Here is a 20,964-nt window from a genome sequence, read left to right on the forward strand (position 1 = left end):
CTATCTTACAAATCTGGCTAGACAAGAACATGTATACTGGTACAGATAAGAGCTCTCGACACAGGGGATCCAGAACAGATACACCCCTCAGAACCAATATGCGGAGCAGTGATTCTAGGAGGAGAAAGGAAGGGAAGGGGAGAGTAACTGATCACAATAATCGATATAAGGCCCCCCTCGCAGCAGAAAAGTGGGTGAAATGAGATTGCAGTCAGTGTAAGACATGGAAAAAAAAAAGAATTTATAAATTATCAAGGGGACATGGGGGATGGAGGCTGGGGGAGGGAGGAGAAAAATGTGCTGATGCCAGGGGCTGAAGTAGAAAGAAAATGTTTTGAAAAAGATGATGACAACATATGTACAGATGTGTTTGACACAATGGCTATATGTATGGATTTTGATAAGAGCTGTAAGAGCCCCCAATTTAAAAAAAAAAAGGTCTGGCTGAGTTTCAAGTTTAACCAGCAAAGGCTAAGCAAGTACACAGTAAAAGCAGTTTTATGCACACCAAAGCATAAAAGCAGCATGGACAACCAAAGAAAAACAAGGACGGAAAGAAACAGAGCTTCTTCAGAAGTGATAAGGTTGTTCTCACAGGCTTGTGTCTTCAGTCTCACTTGCATTCTCACTTTACATCTCTGAAAAATCATTGGAAGCATAACCTCACCCGGATAGCTGAAAACTTAACAGACCTCCTTGCTGCCAGGGACTGGTGTCCAACTCTTCTAAGTGCCTGACTCTTCTAGTTTCTAAGGCCAGAACTCCACGTACAACTCTGCATTCTTCTTCAATCCCTACTCTCAGACTCACCCACTGGTCTTCAAGCACACCATCTCTATCTAGGGCAGCGGTTCTCAACCTGTGGGTCATGACCCCTTTGGGGTGTGTGTGTCAAATGACCCTTACACAGGGGTCGCCTAAGACCATTGGAAAACAACCATTTCCAAAGGTCTTAGGAACCGAGATACCGCTTCTCTATCCATCTCAAGGCAGGTCCACCCACATACATATAAGCCCACCTATGAGTACCCAGCCCGAAGACTGTTACCCATGCTACATGATGCTTCAAGACAAAAATTTCACTTGCTATTAGAAATAAATATTTTACAATATATAATTACATATTGTTTTTATGATTCATCACTGTTTTAATTATGCTCAATTTGTAACAAATTGAAACAATTTGTAACAAATGAAAATACATCCTGCCTATTTATCAGATATTTATATTATGATTCCTAACAGTAGCAAAACTAGAGTTATGAAGTAGCAATGAATATAATTTTATGGTTGGGGGTCACCACAACATTAAAGGGTCGCGGCATTCAGAACCATTGCTCTAGGACAGGGGTCCTCAAACTTTTAAAACAGGGGACCAGTTCACTGTCCCTCAGACCCATTGGAGGGCCGGACTTATAGTTAAAAAACAAAACAAAAAACTATGAACAAATTCTTGTGCACACTGCACATATCTTATTTTGAAGTAAAAAAACAAACAGGGTAAAAACACCCGGTGGCCCGAGGGCCGTAGTTTAAGGATGCCTGCTCTAGGGTATACTGATGGCAGGTCTGGTTTATGGCAGTTTCTCCTCTGTCACTTTCATCGTTTAGTCTCTCCAACTCACCTTACACCGATGGCTTATTTCCCTATGAAAATATCACTGTCATGTCAGTCTCCTGCTCAATGACCATGAGTCTCCTCTACACGAAACTCCACTCGTCTGAATTATTTTTAAAGAGCATCCCTGTCTTAATCTGATTGTATTCTATCTATCTGGTCCCTATTTCACTAACATTTAACATGCAACCTCTTTTTGAGTCCAACCCACCCACTGCCATGGAGCAAGTTTCAACTCACAGGGTTTCCAAGGCTTTGTAAATCTTTATGGAAGCAGATGGCCTCATCTGTCTCCCAAAGGGAAGCTTGTGGACTTGAAGTGTCCTTCTCATCATCAGTGTCTACTCACCACCGTAACCAAGACGCCTTCCTTTAGTCAAAAGGGTAATCCTAATAGTCTGCTCACCTGTAACAATCTTACACCTTTATTTAAGGTTCTCCTCGCACTTAAATGGTCATTTTCTAGCAGAACTCCTACTGGTTCTATCTTTTCCTAGGCAAGTCTGATTTGCTCCCACAAAACTACAAGCAAGTCTTGGAAAAAATCCTAGGAATCATTTAATTCATATCCTTGTTTTACAGAGGAAATAATTACATCCAAGAGAAATAAGAAGGTGTGCTCAGCTTGTATCGTGACTTAGTAACAATGATACATTAGTTCTTCTGCTTACTATAGGTGTTCCAACTATCACTGACCCCTGAAAAACAGGGATCTGAACTGCCTGGGCCCCTTTAGATGAAGATTCACTTTCCTGGAGCTAGGCGGTGTGCGCAAGTATCAGGAGTATCTGTGGAGTAGCAGCCACTTCAGACCCTGTGACATGAATCATCTGTCTGAGCAGTCACTGTTAGACCCTTACCCGCCCATCCCCAGCTACCTGGGGAGATGAACTGCTCACTTAGAGAGGATTCATGTCACGTGGCAATTTTTGTGGGTTCTTTTATGTGGATATTTTTTGGAAGATTCTTCCAACACTTGAGCTCACCACAGTAACAATAGGGAAAAACTGGTGTATATGTGCTCAAGGGTCAACTTGATTTTGACACAAACCAACCTTCTCCTTCTCTACTTTCCTACGGTTCAAAAAAATGATTTGGGCCTCGTTGACAAAGGAATCGTTCTACAGAGCTACCCATATCTTATCATTTGCTGAGTGTGTGGATGAAGAGTCATATGGAGATTTTTCTTAAAGAAAATTTCAAGCTGGGGTACAGAAACAAGACTGGCCAGAAGCTGATAATGATTAAAGCTAGGTGACAGCTTTGTGGTGATGCACTTTATTATTCATACTACTTTTGCAGATGTTGATGCTCTAGGCAATGGGAAACCAATAAAATGACGTTTAAGATGACCTACTTTTGGTGTACAATAGGTTTTAGGGAACATTTTCTTTATACACTTCATAGAAACCACAAGGTGGGTCTTGATGTTCTGTGGTATGTTTGAAATTTTCTGTAAGAAAATATAGATGAAAATCCTTTTGGCCTGACTCCATGGCTTATACTTATAACTATTAAACAGCACAGATTCCCAGCTGAATCATATTACTACTGCCTCTTATTTTGGGAAACATACAAAACTGTCATCATAAAACCAACTTGATGTATCCACACCCATTCACAGTGCAGTGACTCTTAATTTGGCTTTTTTCATACACATTCAAATCCAAAAAAGCTAGTAGTAACCCTTTTAGAAGAAACCAGTGTGGAAAACAGCTAATGTCTAAGGAGAGCAACATGAACTTGAACTTGGTTGGCTTCTCTGTTGAAGGTACCAGTCAAGGTCTAAATACCTTATATTATTATTATATTATATTTAGAGGTGGTGCTTACCCTAAAGTGGAACTGGGCCTCACAACAACTTAAAGCAGCCCTTAAATTAACAAAATTTAGAATAAGATACCTCCAGTTGTAGCTGTTGAATTATTTTGAATATTAGGTCACTCGTGCCAATACCATTAAAATTAGGTGGTGGGAAATTAGTCCTATCACTAACTATGTCAGAAAACGGAGCCAAGTCATGTAACCTTTTTTCCCTACAATACAGGGAAAATAAAACTGTTCCACTTACCTCATACGGTCATGATGATTTTAAACACAACCAACATTAGAGCTAGAAGGTATGATCAGATCATTTAGTTGAATGTTCTTTTATATGTAAGATGTATGCGATACAAATGGGAGGTAAGAGGCATCAGAATATCATAGAAAGAATGTATGTTTAGAATCTGCTACCTCCATAAATAAGAGTGCATCACCATTCCCTCAAATCCAAGTCTCTACAATTTATTTAGTCACACAGATATCCCTAGTATCAAGCATGCCCCTAAAATGGGTCAGTATTACAACCACAAACCCCACTGTATTTAAGTTCATTCTGACTTAGAGCAATCGTATGAGACACAAGATCGCTGTTCTACAGTGTTTCCAAGACTGTAGATCTTTACAGCACCAGACAGCCTCATCTCTTTCCAATGGAGCAGCTGGTGGGTTTCAAATGCCAACCTTGCGGTTGGCTGCTTAATAACCAATCCACTATGCCACCAGGTTTCCATACCATGCAGTGAAGGACAAATAAATAAGAAGCAGAATGTTAGAGCGTTAGAAATGTATTTTTTGTTGAGAGGAGGCTCATGAACAACCTAGTATAACTAGAGCAGGGATTAATTACTGACTGGCACATATGCATACAGAGAACTACTAGAAATTAATTTTAAAAAAATCTTCAGGCAACTGAGAGGAAATGTTAAAAAAATGTTGTTTCTTTACATATTCACAGGAACGCTGGTGGCACTGGCACTGTTGGTAAGTGCAGGATTGTTAACCTCAAGATCAGTGGTTCAAGTCCACCAGGTGCTGCGAGGGAAAGGTAAGGTTGTAGGTTCCCATAAAGATTTACAGCCTCAGATACCTATATGGGTCACTCTGAGTCGGAATCGACCTGATGGCATCGGGGCTTTTGTGGCTTCCATATCCCTCTGACCATTCATGAGAGTAACTATCATTTTTCTTGTAAGAAGAAAAGGGAACATCTGTATTATGTGACAGGCTTCAAAAAGTTTGGGGGAAAATTCCATTCTTTCAATTCTATTTTTCCAGGAAGTTTTTGTAGCTCCCTTAAAAATGCTCTGTAGGATGTTCTTGGCTGCTGCGCTCCTTATAGAAGTCGATCACCAGGCTGCTCTTCTGCAATACTACAGGATAGGTTTGAATTACCAACCGTCAGGTTAGTAGTTGAATGCAAACTGGGCTTCCAGAAGCCTATTTGTATAGCAGGTGCATTCAAATCAGCTTCCAAGAGATCAGGAAGAGGGGTGGTAAGTAGCAGTAGAGAAAAATAAAAGGGTCTGGTGACAGGAGAAGCAGACACTAGTAGTAATGTGTGGGTGGAAGATAAGACGTAAATCTTTTTTTAAAAATGTAAATCTTAAAAAAAAAACGGAGGGTACTCTACAAACTTCTGTTAAGAATTATTAGCAATTTAGATCCCAACAATACTTCCTAGGCTTGGACTACAAGCCAGCTACCATCTTTTCACATGGTAAATCAGGTCATCCTTCAATGTTTGGAACTGACAGTATTTCAGTACTTAGTTACTGAGGCCCATAGTTACTGTATACACTCGAATGTACGCTGACCTGAATATCAGCCGAGGCACCCAATTTTACCACAAAAACTGCATTAAAAATGTGCTGAAAACTTGGCTTATACACGACTATATACAGTATCTACATTCTGTAAAATGTAAGCCTAGAATAAAGACCTATAGCTTATGTACTTCAAAAACTGCATAAAAAATGTGCTGAAAAACTTGGCTTATATGTGAGTATATACGGTATCAACATTCTGTAAGATGTAAGCCTAGAATAAAGGTCTATAGCTTACGTACTTCAAAAACTTGAAAAAAAACATATTTGCACAAGATAAGCCTTACCGAAGCTTACTAGAATGATAAGGTTTTTGGGGGGTGTAGGGGTGGGTGGTGGGGACTGTAATTTAGGTAGATTAAATGAGGTGATGCTAAATATTTCATGGTAACGAAGTTATGATCGGTAGAAGCAATGTGTTACCACTTAGTAAACTAGGTTGTTTGAAATATTTTAGGATATGAAATTCATAGGAAAAATAGTAAAAGTGATTACCTGGTGATACAGAGGTAGTGATTTGATGTTTAGTACCTGATGTTTACCTTTGGCCTGATGTAAAGATTTTTTACCCAGTGGGATCTTTGATCCAATGCTCGTTATTGCTCTCACTGACACAAACATTCATATACCCAAACTTATGACATAACCCACCTTCCCATCAAGCAGCCGGGCACAATTAGAACAAGAGTTTCATTATAGGGAAGTGCAGATAACACAACAAACACTGTTTCCACACTTTAGATTTCCATTCAGACAAGCAGAGGCGGGAATGGAAACGACTACCTGGGGTGAATTGCCTCATAGCCTGAGTTTTCGACAAAGGAAACTGCTTCTCTGGTCAACAGACATGAATCGAGAGGTGGGCAGTATATAAACATTCAGCCTCAAAGCTATGAACCATAAAAAAGAACAGGAATAAATACATGCTGCACATTCTAGGGTCTCTGTGATCAAAGTAATATGATAATAAATATAATAATTTCTTTTTTGTGTGTGTGATGATTACGCAACTTAAAAATATATTTAAATCATTGAATTATATGAGAATTATATGTCAATTAAACTTAAAAAATCATTTTATTGGGGGCTCATACAACTCTTTTTTTTGGGGGGGGGCTCATATAACTCTTATCACAATCCATACATCTACCCATTGTGTCAAGCACATTTGTACATTTGTTGCCGTCATCATTCTCAAAACATTTGCTTTCTGCTTGAGCCCTTGGTATCAGCTCCTCATTTTCCCCCTCCCTCCCTGTAAATATAATTTCTAGAGTGCCCCAAACATATCTACATTTAGCTGACTTGGGCTTGAGGCAGGCTTGAGGACCTACATGTGCTGTCACAATCATGAAAGAAGAAAAGTTAATATTGTTTTCTTCTTTCCCAGATTCGATCTGGCAAAGATTCTAGAACTGGTGGTATACTCCGTGCTTGTTTGGGCAGTGATCTCGGGCAGCTCAACCCTTTTACCACCTCACCTCCAGCATCTACCCAGCCTCCACCTGACAAGTAAAACCAACCACACTAACCCCACTGCTATGAAGCCATTCCAACTCACAGTAACCCTACAGGACAGAACTGAGGCTTAGGGTTTCCCAGACTGTAAATCCTTCTGGGATTTAATCTTTCTCCCAGTCAGGCAGCTAGGAGGTTTGAGCTGCCCAGTCCAACACTTAGTCCTCACCACCACCAGGGCCTCTCCCAAACAGCGGGAGGAAAAGCCCCTCAATTTTCTCTGTTAGGAAATTCCTTTCCACTATAATAGCTGTGATGGAAAGAGTGGGGAGCTGGAACAATTCAAATAGTTTTATGACCTTGGGCAAGGCATTTCCTTCTCTTAGGTCTCAGTTTTCTTAACTGTAGATAAGAGAGTTGGACCCTATCAGTGGATTTCAAGCACACACTGCAGAGCCCTGGAGGTCCAACAGAACCTCATCAGGGATTGCGGAAGAAAGGGTGTCAACTAGCAAAAGCCTTCAGGTGCACCTCCTTTCCCCTTTAATCAGAGCAGCTCTGAGCTCTTATGTGTATTTATGTAGCTTCAGATAACGTTCAGGAAGAGAAAACTCCTTAACATGACACCCGGCACAGAACAGGAACTCCTATCACTCAATGAATGAAAACCAAAGGGACCGGGATGATGTGTAAGACCTTTCCACTCGCCCTGGCATGGCCCTGTAGGTACTTAACCGCGTGCAGGAGTTACAGTCAAGTCTTCTGCAGAGGCACCATGGATTCCTCTGCACTTGCTTTCATCTTAGGGCAGTGTTTTCACCCTTTCACAGGGGTCGTCGGTTCATAACAGTAGCAAAATTAGTTATGAAGTTGCAACAAAAATAATTTTATGGTTGGGGGCTCACCACAACATGAGGAATTGTAGTAAAGGGTTGCAGCATTAGAATTGTTGAGAACCACTGTCTTAGAGAAAAGTATGCCTCATCCTGATTTTAGAAAATGACTTCCTGCAATCCCTGGGCACAAAGAGTCAAGTCGTTGGAAAGGAGAGAACAGCTCTGACAATGTGGCAAGAAGTAACTAGTACATGGTTACAGAGTACTCAAGTCTGCTCCTACAGAAGACTCTCAAGTAAGAAAAGTGACACCTAACAGACTAGTACCAACACCACAACCTCTTCAAAACTAAGTTAAAACATAAGTAAAAGATCCAACCCTTGAAAATTCTGTGCATATAATCTCAGCAAGTACACCAGTTTTGCAGGCAATGAAGAAAGGTGATTTAAGACTTACTCTGTGATTTTGGGGTCCAGGTTGCCGATCCATAACCGGTGCCCTTCCTGTAGGGAACCCTCCGAAAGGATAGATGCATTCTCCAGGGGAAGAGTTTTGGTTTCTGCTTCCATCAATCTCTATGCAATACTAAGGGAAATGTGAACATTCAGGAAGGAGAACAGCAACACTGTGTGAACATGAGCCTTCAAATTCAATTCAATAGACATTTATTCAAGGAGGGCATGCACACCCTGCTGGACCCCTTCCCCCACCCCCGGGCAGTCCAGCAAAGTCCTTAGTTATACCACAACCAGGGCCCCAGCATCAGTTCCCTTGGGATAGATCTTCTGGCAGCTAGAACACAGAAGCTGCCATTCAAGGTGAAAGGGGGTGAGATTCTGTGTGTAGATTCTGCGTTGTCCTCCTGAACGCATGCCACAGGCTGACTGGGCAGGAGGCCAAAGTCTCTATTAAGCACAGCTCGATACTCTATTTCAACAACCAACACCCAAAATAAGCCTTGGAAGCCACCAGGAAGAAAGTCTTAAAGGCACTAAAGGGAATGGCAGGGGGAAGAGTAGCAATCTATCTCCTTTCCCCATGGAAGAGGGGCAAAAGCAAGAGGAAGATGCAGTATAAGAAAATTTAAGTGCCTAGATTTCAGAGTTAGACATGAAAGTAGGTTGTGTGAGTTGGCAAATTACCTGAACTTTCTAGGCCTGTTTATTCTGGAAGTTGAAATAATAATAACTCTTATTTTATAGGGCCAGAATGAGAATTCAAGATAGTAACCTAAAAAAATCACTAAAACTGGACCAACCAATCAATATTAGCTATTTAAGGAGCCTGGGTGGCACTTTTGGGGTAAGCATTGGAGTGTTGTTGGTTCAAAATCACCAACTGCTCTGAAGGAGAACAACGAAGCTGTTTCCATAAAGATTTCTAGCTTCGGAAACCCGATAAAGGATTGCTATGTGTCAGATGACATTCAATGACGGGTTTTGGCATTATCAATGTTTAATAGTAGGATGTTTAAGAGTAGGATGAAAGGACTAACCCTTCACCTTAGTTATCCAAATTCCACCACTTATTAACTTTGTAACCCTGGTCAAATTAATTAACCATTCCATGCCTTAGTTTCTTCATTTGCAAAATGAAGATAATACTTCATAACTGTTGTGAGGATCCAGTGAGTATCACTAAAGCACTTAGAGTACATGGCACTAGCAAGTATTCAATTAAAGTTAGCTATAATGTTAGTTAGCTTTAATTTCTTTCCTGAAATGTCTTCTGTCCCAGACAAGACAGGAGCATGCAGGTTATGATGAAGGTAGTAGTGGAGAGAACAAAAAGCTTGCTGCCTGAGGCCTGGTTTGAAATTTTGCCATTTCCACTGGTAGTCAATTCTCTCTAAGTTTGTTTTCTCATCTCTGGATAATTAACCATGTCCTGCTTATAGCTTAAGGTGGCTGAGAGGATCAAAAATGAGGTGGTACTCCAGGACAGATGACTCCTTCAGGATCAGTGGTGAGAGTGGCGATGCCTGGAGGGTGGAGGGAATGTGGGGTAGAAAGGGAGAACCGACTACAAGAATCTACGTATAGCCTTCTCCCTGGGGCATGGACAGCAGAGAAAGGGCAGGGGGAGTTGTCAGACAGTATAACATATGACAAAATAATCATAATTTGTGAATTATGAAAGATTCATGAGGGAGGGGGGAGAGGGGAGGGAAGGGGAAAAATGAGCAGCCGATATTAAGGGCTCAGGTGGAAGGCAAGTCTTTTGAGAATGATGATGGCAACAAATGTACATATGCACTTGACAATGGATATATGTATGGATTGTGATAGGAATTGTACGAGCCCCCAATAAAATGATTTTTAAAAATGAGATGGTATATTTAAAATACAGTTTTAGTAAGTGTCCAAGGTGGTGGGGAAAGACAGAATAAAGACAAGCTGTCCTACAACTCTGCTGGTGAAAAGACGTGCCTGACATACCCAAGAACTCAGCAATCAGGATCGCAAAAACTCTCAATAATGACGGCTCAATATACTGAAGACAGCCACCACCTCTTATTCATCTCAGCACATCTACGAGGGCCTAACACCCAGGAGGCTTTAGGTAAATGTTTGCTGAATGCATGCAGCCACTTCTTGCAGATGAGCATATCCCACCCCCCACCCCCTCATGTGTTCGTGAGACAAACAACTACCAATTGCAAAACCCTGGACTCTGTACTGGAAAGAAAAGAATATGCTACAGTTCTTGCTCTCCTGAAAAGAAGGCGACAGAACCATCAACTCAAAATCCCAGAAGAGGAGACAGAGGAGAAACATTTTGTCTACCTGCTTTCTTTTCCTCCTACTCTCTTGCAGATTCTTCATTTTAAAAATATCCATTAAACTCCTATTTTCTAGGCATTGCCTAGGCTTTAGGGAAACAGTGGTGAATAAGCAAGGTCTTTGCCCTTAGGATGCCTGCATTTGGGAGGAGTGGGGCAAAACAGGCAAAACAAATGAACACGATATATTTAGTGATCAGGACTGCAAATCCAGAGACTGGGATTGAGTGATTGAAGATTGAGCGAAGAGGGAAGCTTTATGATCCTCTCACGTTTAAAACCAGCAATAAAACCATCAGCCACTAAATCTACTAGGTGCCATGGGAAGAATTCGGGATTCCAATGCTGGCCCTTCCACCTAGTGACTGTGTGACTTTAACAAGTCACTCTGGACGGTCCTCTCCTGGGAAAAGCTTTCTCAAAGACCGTGTTATTCTCTACCACTGCCACCCCTTACTCTCCGGACATACACAGCTAATCCTGTCTTTATTTTACCATTTTGTTTAGGGTTTTATCTTCTGCATCCCTCCCTGGAATGGAAGTTCTAAATGGGCAGGACATCGCCTATCTTGGTTAAGGTCCACTGCCTGGCTTATCTTGGCGCTCAATATTTACGGACTGCATAAATGGAGCAGGACACTTCACGGGGTCCCTCAGTTTGTTTCCTAGAATGGGCATAATTACCCCTAGTTCATGGGTCGTTGAGACAAGACGTATGACAGCTAAGCACTGGGCTTTCTGAGGCACCGGCGGATGGTGATGAAAGACGGCAGTCGTCTACCGAAATCCTCTGGGTTTGCAATGGCGACCACCCCTGGGCTAAGAGAGCGCAGAACGTCTCTCCACTGCACCACCCCGCAGGCCAGGAAGAGCCACCCGGGGAAACGGAATGCCCGGGAAGCAGAGGGACTTGTTCCTACAAACTGAGGGATTAGCCCGGGATCCTGGCTTCCCGACACCTGGCCGCGAATTCCTAGCAGCCGGGGTCATCACTCGGATTGTTATTTCCGGGCCAGCGGCGGGACAATCCGGGGCGGGGCCTGAGACAATCTCGAGCTCCGGAGGCCTCCTCTGCGACCCCGGCGGAGCTGTCGCGAAAGTGTCGCGACAGAACGCGACCAGGCTCACCTCGTGGCTGCGACGGCGTCCCTCGGCTCATGCCCCAATGACCGGTCCCGACGGCACGACTCCGCGGTCCCCTCCAGGTACCTCCGTCTCCACACCACCCGCTGCCAGGCCACCCGTGACGCGTTACGCCCGCGCCACCGCGCTGCCTCGTGACGTCACGACGCCCACGCCTCCTCCGGCGCCGCCGTTCGCGTGAGCGTTTCCCTAGCACCGGGGTCGGGAGCCGGTGAGTGGCCTCGGTACCACCTGGAGGCGTGCGCGGGGCCCGGGTTCCAAAGACCCCCCCCATTCAGAGATCGCTGGGGGACCCAGGGTGCCTGGTTCCCGTCTCCTGACCCGCGATCCGTTTCACGTGGGTCCGGCTTGACCTTTCCGGCCGGGGTGCGTGACCTGTCGCTTCCGACCTACCTCGCGCGCTGGGAGCGGGGCCCGTCTCACCAGCTCGTAATTTAGTGGCTGAGTGGTGGAGGCGCCTTGCCAAAAGCCCTGTCCTGTATTCGGTATTCAGAACAATCCTGTGGAGAGAGGTATTCTTCCCCAAGATGAAACGGACGCGCAGGTCACTTTGCCAAGGTGACGTGACTACCAAGTGTTGCAGTTCCATTTCAAGCCCAAGTCCGACTTCAAAGCTTGGATTTTTAACCTAGTGGCAAACCAGTTCTCATCTCAATAGCCCTTCTGCAGCAACAAAGTATTTATGTAGCTGTGAAGGCTTTGAAAGTTACCTGCTTCAATCCTGCCACATCCTGACAAATAGTTTCTCTTTTCGTATGCCCTGTAAATGAGTTGCAAGGAAGTCAGCGGGAGAGCCGGCCCACGTGCTTTTTGAACACAAGATGGTTATGAATCTTAAGAGAGAGCGAGGTAGTAGGGAGTGACAAGGTAACAATATTGGTATCCAGAACTCCTGTCCTCGAGGCAAAAACTCTTGTCTTTACCTGTTCAAGTTTCCCATCACTCCCAGAGGAGGACTGATGGCCCAGTGGTTAAGTGTGCAGCTACCAACGAAAAGGCTGGTGATTTGAACCCACCAACTGCTCTGTGGGAGAGATGTGGGTCTGCTTCCCTAAAAATTACAGGCTTGGAAACCTTATAGGGCAGATGGAGCCGATGGCAATGGGTTTTCTTTTGGGGGACTTTACAGAAGAGTGATCCTTGTCTCAGAACAATGCAGCCAACTAAGGCATAATAGAAGCAGTATGGGAAAGTAGGGCCCAGGACTAGTTTCTAATTCTGGTGCCAGCAATGCGACACCAGGCAAGAACTTAATCTTTTGGGGCTTTCAGTCATTTATTTGTCACAGTAATTCAGTAGCTTCTGGGTTCTGACACCATGGTAGCTAGGCATTGAGGATACAGTAGTGAACAAGACAACTGCAGGTTCATTTTAGTGTTGTGGAGGGAGAAAGAATAATCCCATGATTACACAAGTGTTAACTATACTGTTAAAAATAGATGTTATGAATAAGTGTAATGTGTTATGAAAGCGGTCTGCAGGAAAGCTGATCTAGTATTTGGAGTAGAAGAGATGGTCACAAAAGTGATGGTTAAGCTGAAATCCGCAAGAAAAATGGTAAGGCAATGAGAGAGGTAAAGGAAGATCATTCCAAGCAGATTCCAAAGAGCCAGGTTTGAAGGCCTTGGAGCAAAAGGAGTATTTGAAGTCATGAAAGGTCAATTTGCTTTTTGTGAATTATGGGTGGTAATCATTACTTTTTGGTTATTCTGAGAATCAAAAGACATAGGGCCTATATACATATACATGCACATTCATATTCAATAATATGTATATGGTGTAAACTAATATACAAGGGTAATTCAAAAAGTATGAGTGGTTTATTTCATAAATGCACAAATTTATTTCAAACAAAATATTTAAACATCTCAATGATCAGGGGATAAGAACTTGCAAACTAGTTCTTTCAGTAATACTTGTCAGCCTCAAGGGATCTTTAAAAACAAAAGGTCTAAACAAAACAGTGCCTTCCAAGGGGATCTACTGGGCCAGTTAAATCCAAGGCAGAAAAACCAAATCAGAAAGTTATAACTGTTTTTGGAGCCTCCAAAGGGATAATCATGATAGGTCTTCTCAAAGAAAACAAGATGATCATGAGGACTTATTGGGAAGAAAATTTAAGAACATGAAAATCTGCTTTGATGAGAAAAAGGTCAAGAAAGGTTGGTTGGTTTGTTTGTCGCTCCTCGTCCCTCCCCGCCCGCCCCCATCATGACATTGCCCCTGCTCTGTCTTTGAAAGTGGCACGAGTTGGGAAACTTCTCCATCCACCTCACAGTGCTGATCTTGCCCCTTCAGAGTTCCCCCCATTTCCCATAAACTCAAAGAACTTGTAAAAGGAATATTATTGCTACTTTTTGGCAAGGTGTAAGTCATGAAGAGCATAGAATTCTTTGGGGGAGGGGACAGAGAAATGGAAACACAACCCTAACAAGAATATTGACCTAGATGGGGGATATGTGGAGAAGTAATAACTTCACATTTTAATATTTTTGTTTAATAAAGGCTTATGCTTTTCTAGCAATATTTTTTAAAATTTGCTTTCATACAGCTGGATTAGGGGTGGGGTGGGGCTTGCTGTGACAGTGAGTAACTGGGATCTAGTTCTTTCCAAAATTAAAATTCTTCAATGAAGAATAAGACAATTCAAGTTCTTGAGACAATAAATTTTGGACAAAAAATGTGCACTTCAAGTAATTAAAAACTATTTCAGTAGTGTAAATAATACTATCATAGGTACTATTTATTGTGCACCTACTGGATGCACTCAGACCTCTATGGACACAGTCTGGTGTAGTGGGAAAGAGTACAGATTTCCCCAAATAAAACCTTGGGCATATTATTACTCAGAATACTTACATGGTTATCATGAGGATCAAGTGTACATAAACCACTTAGAATAGTTTCTGGCACTTGGCTCATTAATAAATATTAGTTCTCACTATTATTATTATTATCTTTTGTAAAGGCTCATCAGTAAAACCTTGGTGCTGTGCAAACTAGCTTAGTGGGATTAAGTAACCTACAAAAGGTCCCATAGCTAGAAAGTAGAGGAACTGAGACTCATGTTCAGTACAGCTGCTAGAGCCCAGATGCTTTATAGCACATTATTTCTGCCTATTGGTTAATTTTGTTGGGTAATATTTAGGCTACCTAACAGTTTCTTTCTTCGACCTTAATTCTTCATCTGTATAGAACTGAGTGTTAACATGTCTGTCCATAAGGCAAAGGGCTCAAGGGAGTGCCTTTATTGAACTTCCACTATGAAATTGCCTGACTTCTGTGCGGTTAAAATATACGCCTTAAAGCATTTAAGCCATGTAGTTTATTTATAGAGTTATCTTCCGGTTCACGTGTACTGGATCTGCTTTTGGGTGCTGTGTTTTCTGTCAGAGGTTGTTTATTTCTAACGCATTTTGATTTCCTGTTGCTCTGTGGATTCATGTTATGACCTGCAACAGGAACACCAGGAAACCCTTCTTAAATGGAGCAGTTCAATTGAGACCCCGTGGGTTAAAAAAATGAACCAAAAAATGACACATTATTATATAGCCATATTTGGATATCAGTGTCGGTTAGATACAAACCTAGATATAGAAACCTTATCCAGAGCCAAACTTTTGTGAGCTGTTCTGCTGAAATAGGGCAGAGATGCTGGCTGCATGCTCTTGGATCATAACTTACTTTCTTTGAGCCTCAGTTTTTAAATCTGTAAAATGGAGGATCATCATACTTGCTTTGTGATATTATTAAGGTGATCGAATGAAATAATATTGATAAAATGAGCAGTCTGAGTCTGACCTCAATTAATACTAACAGTCTCGCAAACTCACAGGGGTGGATTTACCCTGTTATTGGGTCCCTATGACTTGGCACCAACAACAGTGAGTTTTTTCAGATTGGCAATAGTAATTAAGGAAGAGAAGAAAATGATATGCCTTGCTTTTCATCTCTGTTTTTGTGTACTTTGTATAGTGATCGTTGGTAAGTAGCATCTATCGTTGTTAACAATCATGTGAGAAGAAATTACTTGCCTGTGTTCATTTTTTAAATTAAAAATTTTTTTAAATTAAAACCAATTTTTAAAAATTAAAACAAAAAGCATAACCACTTCCATCAAGTTGATTCCAAGTCATAATGACTCTGACCAATAGGACAGAGTAGAAACGCCTCTTTGGGTTTCTGAGACTTTGAATCTTTACGGGATCAGTCTCACCTGTCTCCCATGGAAATGACTGGTGGGTTTGAACTGCTGACTTTGTGATTAGCAACTCAAAATGCAACACACTGCGCCACCAGGGCTCCTGATGATAATAATAGCTACTTCTTATTAATCAGCTGCTGTCTTCAAAGTACCGAGGTGTTTCACAAGCAGCCTGGTGTCATTTTAAGATTGGGATTATTTTTCTCACTTTGCTGATGCAGGAAGCCATGGCCAGAGAAAAAGAGCGAATTCCCCAAAGCTGAAATTTGCACCCAAGTTTGACTGGAGACTACCTTGCACATCAGTGATAACTTAAAAGATTTCTTATTAGCTGTGTTCGATCCTGGCATGAAAATCTTGGAAAGGAAAGGCATTAGCTATCTATAGGCACCATTTTAGCTGCTCCTTCTGTCTGCTGGGCCTTGTGCCAAGTGGTGTATCTGCATAACCTCACCTGTTCTCAGAATGCTAAGAAATAAGTATTGTGCCCATTTTACAGTTGAAATCAAGCTGAAGAAAGATTCACGAGCATTTTTAAAAATCGTTTTATTAGGGGCTCATACAACTCTTATCACAATCCATACATACATCAATTGTGTAATGCACATTTGTACATTCATTGCCCTCATCATTCTCAAAACATTTCCTCTCCACTTAAGCCCCCGGCGTTAGGTCCTCATTTTTCCCCTCCCTCCCCGCTCCCCTCTCCCTCTTGAGCCCTTGATAATTTATAAATTATTATTTTGTCATATCTTGCCCTGTCTGACGTCTCCCTTCACCCACTTTTCTGTTGTCCATCCCCCAGGGAGGAGGTCACATATAGCTCCTTATAATCGGTTCCCTCTTTCCAACCCACTCCCTCTACCCTCCCAGTATCACCACTCACACTACTGGTCCTGAAGGGATCATCTGCCCTGGATTCTCATGGGCATTTTTTTCAGTCATTGGTGGTAGCAGGATTTGATTCCAGATCTTCCTCACTACAAAGCCCATGCTGTAAATCACTCCATTTATGTGTAATCAAATTAAAAATTTTTTTAATTGTTTTTTTAAACTGAAGTATAGGACTAACTTTCCGAGATAGTAGACTTCCAGGTATCTGGTGCTAATGTAATGACTCTTCATTCGAAACTGAGTGGTAGCCAGAGAAACTTTTAATTCGGCATTTGTCAATGGGCTTGGTCTGTGTTCTGCCCCACAAGCTATTTTATCTTTCCGTGCCTAAAGTCCTCAGAAACATGTCTAACTTGCATGAGTGTAGAGAAGGGTGGCATTTTCCAGACATTTAGTTCCATAACATGGAAGACCTCAAACCTCAACCATGCTCCAGACTCACATTAAAGTGCATTCTAATTGGTAATCAGTGCATAAAGAACCAAAGAAAATTTTAATTAAATGCTGTCGTGTGAATTTTCCAGTCATTTTATGGCTGTTGAAATGGTTTTCTTATTTAGTTTAAAGTTCTCTTCCCCAGACTCTGCCCTCCCTCTTTATCACACAGCCCTCTCAAGATTTTGTGCCCATTTGCGCCCGGGTTTGATTAGTGTCAGTAAGCTTTAGGCTGCAGCAGCATCCTCTTAACTCTCTGTTCCCTGTCTCCGAACAGGGAGCTGTGGGAAGGTCATGGACTTTGGGGGCCTGAAGCCCATAGATTAGTTGCTTATATTTCTTTGAGCTCAGTTTCCTCATCCTCTAAAATGGGGCTAAAATAATATTTTGCTGTTGGAAAGATTGTTGTTAAGTGCCCTCCATGGCCCTGAGTCATGGTGACTGGGTACAACAGAATGCAACACTGCCTGGTCCTATGCCCTCCCCTGGCATGCTTGTGGATTGGACCATTGCTTTCTAGAGGGAGGGGTTTTGTTGGCTGATTTTCTGTAAGTAGATCACCTGGCCCTTTTCCTTGTCTGTCTCTAAGAGGAAACACAGCTGAAACGGTTCAGTCCCACCCCACACACATTGGCTGGGAATCGACTCAAGGTCTCCCACGTGGAGGGCAAGTGTTTCGTCACTGAACCAGCCTTGTCTTCTAGAGATAGCCACTGCCATCAGCCAATCTGACCCATCGTGACTTCTGAGGCTGTCATTTTCTCATGGAGTGACTTGTGGGTTTGAACCACTCAACATGCAATCCACTGCTTATTCATCAGCACCCCACGCCTCTTCTCTAGAGATAGTGAATGGAAATGGCTTGGCACAGAGGTCAGGTTATAGTGGTCACTTGATAATTGTGTTTTGAAGCTGTAAAGAGTTGTTTGTACATGATCCTCCTTTTTGTCTTTTAGTGGATGCTCACAGGGATTGTCTTCAGTCATGGCCTTAGGATTAAGGTGTTTCCGCTTGGCCCACCCTGCTGTTTGCAACTCCCTTGCAGCCCTGGCCAGACCTGTTTCAGACGTTACCCTGAAGACAGTGAGTGGAAGACAAAATGACCATAGGCATCCAGCTCTACCGGTTCGCCATTTTGCTACCAAGAAAGCCAAAGGTAGAGACACGGGACACTGACCCACCTCTCCTTTTTCTCATATTGAGCCCTTGACCAATCCTAGCTGTGACGTAGCTCAGATATGTATTGAGTTTCTCTCCTTGCTCACATAAGAACATGGTTCCTCAGCCAGTTCAGTTTATTAGCTAAGAAGGTCACAATTCCAGAGGTGGCATTAGAACTTAGGGACTGTTTTCCTCATACCATACTACCTCCTTATTTGTTCTAGTTGTGGCTCAGAAAATGCCTAGGTTCTTTCTTTTAGTCAGAGTTATTTAGAATTAGAGATATAAATGCCAAGCACACCAGATCAACACACCCTCTCCTTATTGGAAAGATCTACGTTGCAAGTCAAATTAAAACCAGAAGGTTGTTGGGGAAGGGGTTATTAGAGCTGTGGATTTAGATGGATGATCTTAATGGCTTGTGTCATCCAAGAATGAGCCTTTGATGCACCGCAGGCTTCAGCTTAAACGCCACTTCCTCAGGGAAGCCTTCTTTGACCTTTTAGACTAACTAGGTCAGGTCCCCTGTTACATGCCCTTCTGCACACTGTATTTTACCTTTGGGGCACTTAGCACAGTATTAATTAATTAACTAATAATGAATTACTTGTAAGATCGATTGTTGCTTGCTATGTGTCTTCCCTGTTGGACTGCTAAAGACATTCTTTGCCTTCCTCTAATAACCTAATTCAGGGGGTCTGACACATAATATGTATTCAGAAACTTTACTGAATGAATGAATGACAGAAAAGTTTCAACAGATCAACCAGCTTATTGCAGGGAGCTGGATGAGGGAGTCCACTCCCAAGGATGGGGTGAGAAATAGGCTGTTGGCTAATTTCCCCCTGATCTCCTTTTCTACTTTCTTGAAGATCATCCCCTTTCTGCTAATGGTAGCAAACTGCTGAAAGAGCATTCATGCTTACAAGTCTTCTATTCTGTTAATGGTGATAGCTTTTGGACTATCAATGATGCTAGATTTAAAAGAAATTGTTCCCATATGAACTCATTTGATCCTTAAAATGATCCATAATGCCCAGATCACACAATTTCACAGATGAGGAAACTGAGGTACAGTTGCAAGATATTTTTTGTCTATGGTGTGGTGGAAACTGGAAACTTGCAGTTGCTGACACCCACAGCCTTACAGTCTTTTGTTGAGTATAGATCTGGGTTTTTTGGTTGTTTGTTTTTGAATGCCATCATATCTAATTGATACTGAGTACATATAGGTTCTTTTTTTAGGAGCAGTTATGATGTTTTGTAATTTTTTTGCACTTGCTATGTTTTTCCTTGTATACTCCATAACCGATTGCGTATTGTCTCTGTTTGAGCTGCTGTTCTTTTATTTCCTGAATGTTGACTTTCTAGCCAAAGGGAAAGGACAGCCTCAAACCAGAGTGAACATTAACACAACCTTGGTTGGGGACATAATCAACTTGGAAGAGGTGAATGAAGAATTGAAGTCTGTGATGGAAGCACTCAAAGATAATTTCAACAAGACTCTCAATATAAGAACCTCACCAGGTTAGTGACTGAGCCAGTGTTTGGGGGAGGGGAATAGTCAGAGCTGAATGTGACTTCCAGCTTTGCCACTTATTAAAATGATGACCATTTATTTACTCCTCTGATCCTCAGTTTTCTTGGAATACTGTTCCTACCCCATAGTTTTGGACTGGTATTAAATGAAGTGACATATGTAAACAGTCTCATATTTAACACTACATTTGTTTTTATTTATTATTATTCAGCAAGTGTCCCTGTTATGAACTAGACACTGTGCTAGTAGACAATGGTGAACAAAACTCTATGGCTTTTGTTTTTGTGGAATTATCTTTTTTTTTTTAAGGGGGACTGTTGTTATAAACATACTCTTGTGAAAATGGCATGGGCCAGTGGCTGACTTACTCTCACTTTACAAAGGGGAATGGGAAGCAAATGAACATCCACAGCCCAGGGTGGATTCCTTGGAGACAGAGGTCTCATACAGCTTCTACCTCCAACCTTTTTTCCAGTGCTGACACCACTGTCCTGCCCGTGGCACTCTCCACTTCCGTGGGGTTCAGTAATCTGTTGCAATGGCCACATACAATCCCCAGACAACTCTCATAATTATGGGATCTTAATTAAGGAAGTAACAGGGTACATACAATCCAGGATACAGTTCTTCAGTCAGAACAGCTGCTTAGCTATGCCCACAGGCACACCTCTTTCTGGTCCTTGTCCGGTAAGCCCCATGGCCCTTCAGCTTCTGCCCTTCTCAGGTAAGTGTTATAAAGCGCTTTGGTTCTGCCAATAAGTGTCTACAGGCACTTCTCTCTACTAGGGCCTCCTGCCCAAAGGCACTCACTTTTCTCACTCTCTGAGCCAGGAAGCTCCCTGCAGTGTCACTTGCCAGTGTCTTGACTCTGCTGACTATGTTGCAGCCATTTCTCTCACCATTGCATCTCTGCTGTTATAGCTAGTGCTCGTGTGGTCTCTCTCCCTTTATCGCCCTATCTCAGTCTGGGAGTTTTTCAGAGCAGGGATCCTGGGTCCAAGGGATGCACTCTTTCTTGGTGGTCATAAAGTACCTCCTTGCTCTGGAATTAGGGTTGTTTTTTTTAAGCCTAGTAGGATAGCAAAACTGACCAATCCCCTCATTGGAGCTCCGTGCACTTTTATTTGCATGGTCTCATCCTCACGAGGGTGCCGTATACCTTATTTACATTATTAGAGGGCAAGCTGCCCCCACCCTTTTGTAGATCATGCATACATCATTTACATAATTTCATCCAGTTATCTGT

General features: G+C 42.4%; 2 protein-coding genes across 6 annotated transcripts in view; one reads left to right on the plus strand and one right to left on the minus strand.

The window, feature by feature from the left end:
- RBM18 (RNA binding motif protein 18) overlaps positions 1–11,570 on the minus strand; it is a 23,797-nt gene extending 12,227 nt beyond the window's left edge. The window contains exons 1-2 of the mRNA XM_004712566.2: positions 11,470–11,570; positions 8,016–8,144 (exon numbers count right to left, since the gene is read on the minus strand). Of these exons, the coding sequence (XP_004712623.1) occupies positions 8,016–8,128 (113 nt within the window). The 5' untranslated portion in view covers positions 8,129–8,144; positions 11,470–11,570. The remainder of the gene's footprint in view (positions 1–8,015; positions 8,145–11,469) is intronic.
- Positions 11,487–20,964, plus strand: part of MRRF (mitochondrial ribosome recycling factor) — a 54,356-nt gene continuing 44,878 nt past the window's right edge. Inside the window, exons 1-3 of one of the 5 annotated variants that reach the window (XM_045296588.1) lie at positions 11,487–11,546; positions 17,974–18,173; positions 19,550–19,705. In XM_045296588.1, the coding sequence (XP_045152523.1) occupies positions 18,002–18,173; positions 19,550–19,705 (328 nt within the window). In that variant the 5' untranslated portion in view covers positions 11,487–11,546; positions 17,974–18,001. Of the gene's footprint in view, positions 11,547–11,611; positions 11,696–11,767; positions 11,851–11,959; positions 12,043–13,627; positions 13,647–17,973; positions 18,174–19,549; positions 19,706–20,964 lie in introns of those variants that run through there. The other 4 variants (XM_004712567.3, XM_045296587.1, XM_045296590.1 and 1 more) reach the window with 4 other exon arrangements.

The sequence above is a fragment of the Echinops telfairi genome, unplaced genomic scaffold, assembly GCF_000313985.2.
Source record: "Echinops telfairi isolate 266 unplaced genomic scaffold, ASM31398v2 ScPeMD7_7410;HRSCAF=8448, whole genome shotgun sequence".
Taxonomy (NCBI): Eukaryota; Metazoa; Chordata; class Mammalia; order Afrosoricida; family Tenrecidae; genus Echinops; species Echinops telfairi.